We start from the raw sequence: 13,322 nt of genomic DNA, 5'->3' as shown, positions 1-13,322 counted from the left end.
AACGTGATAATTTATCTATGGGACATTATATCTATGGGATATTACATCTGTGGGATATTCTATTGATGTTAGAGTTGATTGCATTGCTGTTTTTAGCATGACTGCTACTCTTTACTATGTTGTTCTGCCAGCCCCTTCATGTAAATGCCTATAATGCTCAATGGTTACACAATGTCCCCAAGCAAAGGGAAGAAATAAACTGATACTCTACCCATCAATTAATTATATTATAGATAGAAAAGCTGTAAGTGAGCAAGACCATTGTGACAAAAGAAACTGCTTATGTGCACTCAGCCATTCTACACAAAGAACTGTGTGTATTCACTTGTTAGTTAATTTGCAAAATGCAGTCATTCCCTGTGGGTCTCACCATTGTCTATGAGAACTAGAAAGGATTATGTACAACTGAGTAGTGTAACTGCTGAGATGGAGCATTATGCTATGCCAGTAATGATCATCACTACTACTACTTTTTATTCAGACAAAATTAAAAATCTCTTACATAAACCTGTAAAACAATTACCATTAAAGCTAAAATTCTCTCTACACAGAAAAGCTCTGTGTCTAACACCAAGTTGTCTAGGTATGTGAGATGCTTATGCATACAATAATTCATTAACCAAAATTTGCATTCACTTTAAGGACAAGTATGCAATTTCTTTTCTTTTGTGTGTTTAAAGGACACTCGTGGGTGGTTTGGGTCTAAAGATTGAGGCTTTGTAAGAAAAGTGTTTACAAATCATAGTAACAGATTTTTATTTCAAATTAAGAGCTAATTGTTTTTATTGCTAATTAAAAACTAATCATGATAGAACAGTCTTCAGCTTGAAGTAAAAACAACCACAGTATAATCATTTTAGTTTTAGCATATAAAACTTACAAAATGCAAAAAATAGACAAACTGCATATATACTGAAAATTAAGTATGATTTTTAGAATGCATTCCATTTTACAATGAGAACTGTTATTAGTAATACAGACTAGTTCTTAACATAAGATTAACAACTTTATGGTGACCCTGCAAATGGGACTATTAATGCTATTTCGATGTGGCCTACTGTGGTTTCATTAAAAAGATTCTTAATAAGTTTTATTTGTGGTGGTACTAAAAAGCAAAATTGGATTGCAACATTTAAACTTGACATGAAATATCTCAAATATTGGAGCTTAGGATGCTAAGAGCTTAGAATGCATGTTATGCACATGCTGTGTTGGTTCCTGAACCCTCTGTACTTCTCCATATTTAGTATGGAAGGAACCACCGGGGGAATAATAATTTGGGAGTGGAAAAAAAACTTTTTTGAAAATGTGGCAGATACAGGGATCCAGTTAATATATGAAAAAGTGTGAATGCAAAGCAGAGATGCTCTAGTAAGAAGAGTGTATTAATTGTTTACTCTATACAGGCAGTCCCCGAGTTACGCGGATCCGACTTATGTCGGATCCGCAGTTACGAACGGGGATTTTCTCGCCCCGGAGGACTGGTGCAGCAGGATGCCTCGTCCCGCCGCCGGCCTCCTCCCGGGCGAGAAAAGCTGCTCCCCATCTCCCTGGTCTGCTAGGGGAGCCAGCAGACCAGGGAGACGGGGAGCAAAGCGGCGGAGGACCCGGGGCCAGACCCGTGGCCGCTTCCAGATCAGCTGGCCCTGCAGACCAGGGAGACGCTGAGCAAAGCCGCGAAGGACCCAGCCGGACCCGCGGCGCTTCCAGCTGATCTGGAAGCGCCGCGGTCCAGCCCGGGTCCTCTGCCGCTTTGCTCCACGTCTCCCTGGTCTGCTGGGGGGGGGGAGGGGACACGCAGCTAGTGCCCCCCGCAGCAGACCGGGGAGACGTGGAGCAAAGCCCGGGGCCTGTGGTAGTGTAGCCAGACAGGAATCCCCTTGTAACATCCATTTTTGCTTGCCTGGAGCATACAGGGCACACAGAGCAGAAGGCCCAGGCTGTGTGACCGTGAATGGCTATAAACAGAGATACTCCAATTGCTGACCAAGAGGCTGCCAAGGAGTGCCCTTGACTCAAACCCATATTGATACGAACACACATCCATCCGCGGGGGGAGGAATCTCTCGCCCAGTAAAAAAATGTCTAGTGTTCACAATTTAGTTATCTCTCTTGCAAGTGTAAATTAACTTGAAACTTGCTTGTAAGAACTGGCGCCACAAAACGGACCAGTACAATTCGGCATCTTAGATAAGAAAGAGAATACGGGCCCTCAGGGGTATAAAGATAGGTCCAGCAGCGCATTTTCTCTGAGTGTCAATCTACCATCTATCTGCTGGTCGGGTTTGGTGTTTGATCTCCCGAGGTTCCAAGGGGACGCCCACCTCGTATTCGTCTTTCCTAGGAATTGAGAGACCGGCCCTGGCCTGACACGCTGGAGTCGAGAGGCACAGAAAGGGGTAAAAATTGTACCTGGATGTGGTCCTTTGTTTAAGTATATATATACATAGACTTAGAGCTCTTTAAAGATTAAGCTGTCACTTGGTACCATTATTTCTATTTTCTATCTTTATTTTCTTTGTAACCATTTTTAAAATCTGTATTTGTTAGTATCTAAGAAATAGAGCAATAGCCATTGTAACCATATGCTTTTATAAGTCTTTTAATAAACCTGTAACTGTTTAAGCTTTAACCTGACTCCTTCAGTTGCTGTAACAGAACCAAGCACAATTTAAAAGAACTTCAGCCGGTCATAAAGGGACAGACATAGGGAGAGCTTGGGCGTTTGGATCTGTGTCACTCCCAGGTGACAAGATCCATTGGGGCACCTTTTCAGCCTTTCCTAGGCTGCCCTCTGCGAAGGAACCCCTGTGTTCTAGCAGCTAAAATCTAAGGTGTAATAAGCTCTTCCTATATAACGGGGCGTCTGTTGGCCTGCTGGCCACCCTCTGCGACGGGACCCCGGTCCTAGCAGTAAAGACACGGACGTTAAACCTTTTCTCGGAAGCATATACACACACACTGCCCTGACCGTCGGCTGACAGGTAGAGCAGGTGGGGTGCTGCCGGTTGGTCCCGCAGCACCGCTCCTTGGTGCTACTGGACCAACCCGGCAGCACCCCAGCTGCTCTGTCCCAGGAGTCCTGATTCAGCTGCTGCTGATCAGTTTTAGTAATGGCTGAATCAGGACGCCTGGGGCAGAGCAGCTGGGTTGCTGCTGGGTTGGTCCAGTAGCGCCGAGGAGCGGCCGCATTACTGGACCAACCCAGTAGCACCCGAGCTGCTCTGCCCCAGGCGTCCCCAAGTTAGCCGCTGCTGAAACTGACCAGCGCCTGACTACAGGAAGCCCGAGGCAGAGTTGCTCTGCCCCGGGCTTCCTGGAATCAGCTGCTGATCAGTTTCAGCAGCAGCTGACTTGGGGATGCCTGGGGTCCTTAAGTTGAATCTGTATGTAAGTCAGAACTGGTGTCCAGATTCAGCCGCTGTTGAAACTGATCAGTTTCAGCAGCGGCTGAATCTGGATGCCAGTTCCGACTTACATACAGATTCAACTTAAGAACAAACCTACAGTCCCTATCTTGTACGTAACCCGGGGACTGCCTGTAATTATTTTTTTCCTTTGACTTTAACCATGGCTTGGTTACACTACCATCTTATCTAAGTGTACCTACACCACTCAGGAATGTGGAACCCCTGGTGTAAGCAAGTTTCTCTTATGAACATAGCAACCCTCTCTTGGGGATATGATGTATCTACAGCAATGGCAGAATCTCTCCTGCTGGCACAGGTAGAGTTTTCACTAAATGCTACAGAAGCACAACTGCAGTCCTGTACGTATTGACAAGTCCAACACTGCAAGAATGGCCTTCATTGTTTTCAGACAATGAAGAATCTGCTTTATATAAACTATTTTTTTCATAGTTCATTCAGTTCTTCCAATTTTTTCTTGCTGCAGAACTTAAGTTTTGTTGTTGTTTTATTTAAGAAAAAGTTTTAAAATACTGAGGCAAAACATGAGCAGGTGTAAGTATGACTAGCTATATAGGAATGTACCAGTGTACATAAGCTAAGAATCTGGCTTGATGTTTTACAATACGTGTGATTAAAAAAATGAATAGCCATTAAAGTAATAATGAAAGAAGATATATTTATTTTAAATAATACATCAGTATTTTTGTCTTAGACCTCTATAGCTTAATTAAAGCTAAATAGTATTTGATGACAATTTGTGGCGGGGAAAAACAGATGTTGATCTAAGATTTAATTTGACAAAAGTTGGCTTATAAACACATGTACAAAGCTGAAGTAATAGTAATCCAAGCAACACAATGAAAACAATCGAAAAATTCTCAATTACTGCAGTGCTAGCTAGTTTTTCTCTTGTTTCAGATGAAAATTCTACTGGAACAGAATATGACTAACTTAGGATTTTTTTAATATTTCAGAAATTCTGTTTATTAGAATCACATCTGCCTGACCATTTAATTTTCTGCACATATCTTCATGTACTATAAATCAATCAGAAGTTTATAGTATATGGATTTTACAATATACCGGTCGCCATTTTGGAAATTGACTAGCCCAGAAGAACTGCCCGCACCTACACGCGGCAGAGAAGGGGTTAATTCGAAGAAAGGGGTTTATTTCGGAATCGCCCTTCTCTGCTGCGTGTAGACTCAGGTAGTTCTTCTGGGCTAGTCAATTTCCAAAATGGTGACTGCCCGGGAACATGCTAATGAGGCACAGAATATTTAAATCCCGTGCTTCATTTGCAATTTCGGTCACCCTCATTAGCCTCCCTACTTCGAACTAGGGGGCTAATGTAGACATACCCTAACAGATTATATAGATTTAGTACCAGAAACTCATTTAATCACCAATTTTCTTAAACAGCAATAGATCACAGTGTCGTGGAAGTCAAAGATGTATTCGACCATTCAGTTTATCCGTTGAGCCACATATTTCTCCCTACAACATACTTTGTGCTGTTTATTCAGTATAGTTTCAAAGAGCTCAAGAAATATCCACATGAATATCCTCAGGTTAACACAGCTCACCATCAGGAGGCTTTTCTTGATATAAGCTCAAACTTTGTTTCTTAATTTCATTCATTACACTTAATTATACTTCTATGCATTATAGTGGTAGGTAATAACACGGTTGCAGTTCATTAGGCTAGCCCACGGTTGGCTGCCCTCACTATATTTACCTGCACGTACATAGGTACCACAGATTGTAGCTGCTGTTGGCCATTGTAGCCAGACATGAACCCCATCTTGGTTTCCGCCGCCCCCCCCCCCCCCCCCCCCCAGAGAGCAAGAGAAAAGCAGTCAGCCTTTGATGCCCTGGGAACGCAGGTGTGCTGCCTGTCCCTGACTCTACCATAAACAGAAACCAGACAGTAAATGGGCTAGCTGACGACTCGGGGCCTCCTGCTGTCCTGATGGCTAGTACCAGTAATTGACACACCTGCACTGTCCCAGGAGAGGAATCTTCGCCCATCACATACCAGAGGTGCCCATTGTCTGCATTTTCCCAGGTGTGAATTATTCTTTGCACCCCTTTTTGGGAAACTTGGTGTTCAAAGCCATTTTTCCTAATTGGCCACTTGAGACCAGGAAGAAGCTTACGTGATCCAAGGGGTATAAAGAGGAGTTCAGTAGCCCACCCCATTGGAGCTCCAATCTACACCTGCTGGCAGGTATTGATTGTCTCCCGAGGTCTGTGGGACGCCCAACCTCACCCTACTTCTTCCCGAGGGATTGAAAGATGCTGGCCACGCCAAGTTTGGAACGCAGGGGTGAGAATATATACCTACTAGGTGTCTATTTTGCATGCATTTAATAAGAGCTCAGAGAACCAAAGGGTTTCATGGTACCTGTAAGTGACTTATTAGTGTAATTTCTGTCCTGTCCTTTGTAGTGGCTGTGTTATCTGTAACACAGCAGTAGCATTTAACAGCTAAGTTTACCCTGTAACAATAAAATAGTATCTGTTTAAGCTTTAACCTGACTCCTTCAGTTGCTGTAACAGAACCAAGCACAATTTAAAAGAACTTCAGCCGGTCATAAGGGACAGGTATAGAAAGAGCTTGGGCGTTTTGGATCGTGTCACTCCCAGGTGATAGATCCGTTGGGGCATCTCTCAGTCTTCCCTAGACTGCCCGCTGCGAAGGGATCCTGTATCCTAGCAGCTAAAATCTGAGATGTAATAAGCTCTTCCTATAAATTCGGTGCATCTGTCAGCCTGTTGGCTGCCCTCTGCGATGGGACCCCGGTCCTAGCAGTAAAGTCACGGACGTTAAACCTTTTTCTCGGTAACACACACACACACACACACACACACACACACACACACACACACACACACACACACACACACACACACATACACTGCCCTGACCGTCGGCTGACAGTCATGAATCGCTGTTCCAAGACAATGGTAGTGGTAGAAAGCTGCACAGTTCAGGACAGTGCTTCTCACAGCTGCCATTGGCCAGGAACAGTGATCTGCAACCAATGGGAACAGCAATCAATGGTACCTGACCCTGGTGGACCGGAACTGGTCCATGGGCCGGTATTTGCCCACCCTGATATACTATATTAAATAGTTTCAGTTTTTCCACAGTGTAAGCTTTTAATCTTTCCTCATAAACCAATCTGTCCAATTCTCCTGATATTTTTATTGCTCTTCAATAAACTCCCTCCTTTTTGTCAATACATTTCTGGTAATGTAGTAAACAAAACTGAATAGGAGCAGCTTAGCAAAGCCTTTTGACCATTCAGGGGAATATAACTCTTACAGATCAAGACACAGTACACTCAGCAGTGCTTCTTTGCTTCTTATCATTGCTCCTAACAGAGATTTACATGCCCTGTTCTAGTACTGCTATTCATAGTAAGGAGCCTATAATGTTCCCAAACCATGATTCCAAAATGCTACATGTAGAATTTATATAGGAACTGTGCATATAATTCAAAGAGGTGCTGGATCTGTATTATTTGTTGCTTCTGTGAGAGTTCCTAGTGCATGGGGAGAGTTGTCCATCACCATTCCCCCTCATCTTGTATCCCTCTCTCTACCACCTGTGTAAAAAGCCAAAACATCACCCTTTAACTTGAGAAACTGAGTTCCCCCTTCAGCTCACTTTGGTTCCTTCTTGCCAGACTACTTAAAAAAGCAAACCAGTAACACTTTCCCCCCCTGATTTATCAAGCTAATTTTCCTAAGTCTGGCTCCTATTTGAAGCTGGAACACTTTTACCCAAGAATATCTCACCCTTTAATTTCTATTCACAAATACCTTAGGTCTAACTGAGTGATTACTACAATAAAATATATTTACAAGATATTTGTCTGAATAAAATCCATACAACTGGCATTGATGGTGTTTGTACCCCCCTTTAATTAGCTTTTCAGAACATCATCAGGTAACCAACCAAATAACAATCTGTGAACGTGCAGATAACAAAAACTTAAAGCAATAGCTGTCGTCAGTAGCTCACTAGTAATCTACAGCATGAAATATATTTGCATAAGCTACACTATAAATCCCTGTTACAAAAAGTGTGAAAATCACAGCCTGTTTATGATTAATTTATTAAAAGAAAAATGGTAGACAACCAAATTGCTACTTGTGTTAAGCTTACCAAGTTCTGCTTACATCTATGGATATCATTAGTCCATCACCTGTATTCTTACAGAAATCAGTATTAATATAATGCCATGAATTCTATTTGAAGAAGAGAAACAAAACAAAACAAAAAGGCTGGAAAATAAGGCTAGAACACCAAACAAAAGTAAACAATCATTTTACAGAAAAGGAACAATTTTGACAATTGCTAAGCATATTAACTTATGCAGGTGCTGACCATCGCACCATTACAGTGATAATGGTGTATTTTCCACAAAGGTTACATCTTTTTAAACCATCTATCGAACACTACCATAATATAGTAGTACATATCTTTCTGTAGTATCCCCATCAAGCATTCAATACCACAGAACAAATGCGAGTATTTAGTGACCATATAGGTGGGTAGATTATGTTAGTGTGATGACATTTTATCTGTTTTGTGCCAAGACATGAAAAAAAACCTAAAGCACACAGTGCCTGGTTTTTATCACTCCAATGTATGGTGTAGGATGAAGAGTTATGGATGAGGAGACAGCAATTATTCCTGTATCAGAAGTGAACCACTAGCATAATGAGCTGTACCAGAAGCAATAGTGTCCCTGATGGTCTATGAAATTAATCTGCTGTTTGTTAGCTTCTTGGACTAGGTGAGTCAATTACTGTACAGAGTTCAGGCTGCCAAGGCTATTAACATTTTCTTCCACAGTGAAAGAAAGGAAATCTTGCCTTTCTATCTTATGTATCTTGTTGGTCAAAAGCCTCCCCAATGAACTTTATGGGGACACATTTTGGGGAGCTCCTGTTGCTAAATAGCATACAGCAAAATATCAATATCTAACACAGAAAATCCTGTACAAAAGAATATTTTTGAAAGTCAAATACAGTATTTGTGAATAAAAGCTTATGTAATATCTCAAGAGTCTGAATTCTACTGCAAAACAATTTAACTTACAAGAATCATTAAAAAAAAACATGACACTGCTGATCTTTTGCACCACAAAACCAAACACAAACAATCAACTGAATTAATAGCTACTGATAATACCTCCATCCCTGTTATTATCACCACTTTAGACAATTCATCCCTTAGAATGCTGCCCTCAAGCATATATTCTTGGATTTACAATACATCCAGAAACCGCCATGATGAATAAATTTTACATTTATATGTATATCACCACAGAGTGCACATGTGTAATAGAGACCAGTGTTTTTTACGAACAGACACTCTACTTTTTAAATTTGAAGGCAGCAATAATCATGTCTTGAAAATTACATTGCAAATCATTCTGCTGTCATGGACTGGCAGAGCTTAGACACTATCTTCAGAAGAAACCTGAGTAGACCAGAGTATATTCTATCTCTTAATCACTGTTACTGTCATAATCTCGCACTGGGCTGCCACTTTGCACATTGTTAAACATTTACAGAAGAACAAATTTTCTCCTTGAACAGAAAAAGCAAACCTAAGCCACTGCAATTAAGATTCAAGGACTTATAATTCCATAGTCTCAACATAATTTCTTTTCATAGTATTTCACATGTAGGCCCTAGCAAGGGCAGACTGAATGTATGTACTGAAGGCCATCTTGTTTTAAAGGAGAGCTCACAAGAACATGCTAAAATAATAAAGCAATGAAACAGAGAATTCTAACTCAAACAAAGAATCTTTTGTAGGACAAATCACAATGTTTGTTTTGTTTTTTTAATAATACACCCTACTTGAAATACATGAAGTAGATTGCAACCTATTTTATCTTTAGTAACATGTAATGGTAGACAAAATAAGGTTTCACCCACCTGGGATCTTTCTGAATGCTATCAATGGAAGGTGACCTAGCCAAGGTCCCCTCAGGTGGGATGGCTGGCCCAGATTTGCTGTATGGTGATTCAACAGAAGGACAATACTGCAGCTGTCGGTAGGGGTCTGCGTAATTGGAGGCTGGGCCTGCAGCATAGCTGGCCCTCTGGAAGGTCGATGTTGCGTTCTGTGTGCCGTGCTGACTGCCTGTGCGCTGTAAGGGTACGGAGTCGACACCAGGGGAAGATGGGGCTACGACAGGAAAGTAGGGACAAAGTAAAAAATTGAGGACCTGTTCACAGAAATGGTTAACCAGGTCTAGGCAGAGGAAAAAATACACACATATAAACAGGGGTTCAAAAAGAATGAGAAAAAAAGAGCAACATTGTCATAGCTGAAAGTAGAGAGGCAAATAACTGTCAAGTGAACATTCTAAATAACATGCCCACTCAGACTGAAAATATTTAAAATGGTTAGACAGAGAATAGGTAGAAACACTTCTTTGATAGGGGTTTTGAATTGCTTACATCATATTTAAGAATGTATTAACCTCACACACACACACAAGCAGCAAAAACCCAATGCAAGTTTTGTATATATCATGAGAAGAAAATTTAGTCAAGCTAAATTTCAACAGCACTAAGCATCTGAATCTGCAGTCTTCACACAGGTAAAACTGCCACCAAAAGAGAGCACAACCAGGCTCTAAGGTCTAAATTGAAAATGATGACTATTAAATTAAAGTTGAAACAAATACATAGATTACTTGTCATCCCACTTCTGGGGTCCCAGTTCCTGTAAAATATACAAAACACAGCCTTCCTTGCATTAGCAATTTTCTTGATACCATTAGAAACAAGGCTCACTTGTCTCACTTGCCTCACTCTGACACAGAATTATACTATGCACATTTGTGTCTGCCTCTCTAAAATGGTTGCGGAATGTACTCATCTAGATAGTTCATCAACAATTCAGAGCAGCTTAACTAATAGATTTAAAGTCACTCATTGATTCTGCACCTTTAAAATCTTGTTAATCTGCTTCAAAGTCCTTTCTTTTTTATGACACCATTACAGTAGAGCACATTTCAATGTCATGTGCACTGGATTCTTAGCAACAGCAATCTGGACCTATGTTCTGCAATTTTGATATCATCTACATTTTTGTTGTAGGGGCTGTAGGATTAGTTCCTATATGATGTACTGACTCTTACACAAACTGAAATGAAAAGCTATTCCTGTTTATGAGAGAGTTCCAAGAAGCAGAAAAAATAAATGAACTGTAAGTGAGCTCATTATGGGCCCGAGTTTACTCTTATCAAACGCAATAGGAGCCCTGCCATAAACAGCAATGAGTCCAGGCTCAGGATCATTTAATTATATAAAAATCTTCCCACAAAAGCTTGAAAGCTCATGACCTAATACATTTTTTAGTCTCTAAGGTGCAACAGGACTGCTTGTTATTTTCAATAATTTTCTGTCATTTCTTCTGATATGCATATTTACATTTCAGATGTATAAATACAAATATATTTATATTTATATATTTCACTAAGTTCCGTGAAATATCTGTAGGAGTTTCTTATTGCAGTAGATAGTAATGAAAAATGCAATACTCAAAAAGTGGTTGATAGTGCTTGTTTGAAAGGGCCGATCTAACAATAGCACTTGTCAAGATTAAGGTACTTTTATTATCCAGAGTATTGGTCTTTTAGAATCTCTCTCTCTTTTATTAGTTTTCTTTTATTTATACTTTTCATTTTGATGTCTAAAATTAGTGAGTTGAATCACATAATTTATATTATAATCAGTTATGATGTCATAATGTTGAAAATCTGGTGGTTAACAAAAATACTATCAAATTATGTTAGTCTCTATAAAAATACAATAAAGAAAAATCTTACTTTGGTATTGTCTTTTATCTCATGTTGTATATTCGCTTAATATATGACCAGTAGAGAAAGATCAATCGTAATGTAATAACTATATTCAAATATTGATAATCAGTGTTCACAAACCACACAAAGCCAAACCAAAATTCCTGGAGTCAGCAGTATCACAGTAAGATGAAGAAAAAGGTGGTAGCATTTTAACAGCATGAAATATGTAAAATAAATTAAGAAACACAATTTGGTGTCTCAAAATAATTCAAAAAAGCAGAAGTTAGGAAAAAGCAGTAAAAATAAGTAGAAATGAAAGAAAAAGAAGAGCTATGTACGGTGTTAAGATCTTGATATTTAGGAGTTGCAACTATGATATGAGGAATGTTGCTAATTTTTTATCTGTCATTGAAATTGGAAGAGTTGCAGAAAGCCCTAAATAACATGGCTAAAAAGGAGGTCTCTCATTGCCACAAAGAAAAATATATGGCTTTAAAATAGGGATGTAAGCAACTGGTTGGATAGTTGAATCACTACTGGACTAGTCGCTTCTCCCCTGGCTGCCTCTATTAGAGGCAGCAAGGGGTGGAAGCAGAAGTTGGTGCAGGTGGAGCCAGCCTAAAAGCTGGCTCTCCCCACCACTGTCTCTGTGCGGGGCAGGGAGGCAGAGGCACAGCAGGGGACCGGGCGCAAGCCAGGACAACTGATTCCCAGCTCGTGCCTGGTCCCCTGGGCTGTGTCCAGACTCAGGGTTTTTTTCGAAAAAAGTAGCCTTTTTCGAAAAAACCTCACCTGCGTCTAGACTGCAGCCGCGTTCTTTTGAAATTATTTCGAAAGAACGTGGCTTTTCTTTCGATGGCTGTAAACCTCATTTCACAAGGAAGAACGCCTTCTTTCGAAAGTTCCTCTTTCGAAAGAAGGCGTTCTTCAATGTAAATAGGGCTTCTTCGAAAGAGAGCATCCAGACTCACTGGATGCTTTCTTTCGAAAAAGCAAGCCGCTTTTCGAAAGTTCAACGTGCAGTCTAGACGCTCTCTTTCGAAAGAGGCTTGCAGTCTAGACATAGCCCTGCCGTGCCTCTGCCTTTTAAATGGAGTAAGAGCCGCCTGGCAGCATCTGGGACTGGGAGTGAGCAGGGTCTGCTTCAAGTGGCAAGTGGCTCTTGCTACATTTCAAAGGCAGACGTGCAACATTTTGGACCCTGTGTGAGCAGTTAGTACCCTGAAGCAGTCCTTGCTCACCCTGGGTTCCCTGCTGCGTCTCTGCCTTTGAAATAGCTAGTGTCCCTCTCCCCCCTTATCGACTAATCAAGTAATTTCACTGATTAATCACAATTTAACATCCCTACTTTAAACCCCATGTACTTCATTATTTTTCCTTGCAAGATATTTCAACAAATCTTTTTAAAAATGACTTATTTTCATCTTGTTTTTTCTTTTGTGTTGCTATCAATAAGCCAACTGTATAAACTGAAGTTAATGTCAACACCATTAACACCTACATGCTTTTTGACTTACCTGTGATTCATTTTCATAATTATGTCCTCCTAACAGACTGTTATTTCCTTTTGAATTGTATTATAATGCACACAGACTTGTGGTAGTTAGAATATAAAAGAATAAGACCAACAGATGAGTAGATAAAACACACCTTCAAAAAAATTACCGTTAAGATTTGCCTTCTTTTCAACTATGGTAGGTCTCTGGTAAATCAATTCAGAACAGTAGATGCATGTTTAAGGTGGTTCTCAATAGGTGTGTTTGAAACAGAGGGTTCAGTTTGGAACTGTTTGTGGAATTCTTTTCTTTGATTTTAAATCAAGTAGGTTCATATGCCCCCCCGCCGCCCCCTCCCCCCAGAATGTTGCTTTGGCTTTTGGATACAAATGAACCCCACCCCCTTAAAATAAGGTGAAACTCAGCTGAAAACAAAGAGGTATGCTTGGAACCACAAGTTGCCCCTAGAGCAACTCAAAAGAAACCTCTCTTAATTTTCTGAGCAATACTTCCAGACAGTTTTGTGAGTAATGGCTCATTTTCCAATGTAGACTGAGTTATAGGGTCACTTC

The 13,322-nt window shown here is 40.6% G+C and overlaps 1 protein-coding gene and 1 long non-coding RNA gene across 7 annotated transcripts in view; one reads left to right on the top strand and one right to left on the bottom strand.

Moving 5' to 3' along the window:
- CTNND2 (catenin delta 2) overlaps window positions 1-13,322 on the bottom strand; it is a 1,059,017-nt gene that overhangs the window by 385,276 nt on the left and 660,419 nt on the right. For all 4 annotated transcript variants that reach the window (XM_006120137.5, XM_006120139.5, XM_075921467.2 and 1 more), the window contains one exon: window positions 9,375-9,627. In XM_006120137.5, the coding sequence (XP_006120199.1) occupies window positions 9,375-9,627 (253 nt within the window). The remainder of the gene's footprint in view (window positions 1-9,374; window positions 9,628-13,322) is intronic.
- LOC112545295 (uncharacterized) overlaps window positions 1-13,322 on the top strand; it is a 55,316-nt gene that overhangs the window by 3,391 nt on the left and 38,603 nt on the right. The window lies entirely within an intron of this gene.

Source organism: Pelodiscus sinensis, chromosome 2 (genome assembly GCF_052426305.1).
Source record: "Pelodiscus sinensis isolate ZL-2025 chromosome 2, ASM5242630v1, whole genome shotgun sequence".
In the NCBI taxonomy this organism is placed as follows: domain Eukaryota; kingdom Metazoa; phylum Chordata; order Testudines; family Trionychidae; genus Pelodiscus; species Pelodiscus sinensis.
Note: the sequence above shows the minus strand (reverse complement) of the source record. Positions and strands in the feature narration are given on the sequence as shown.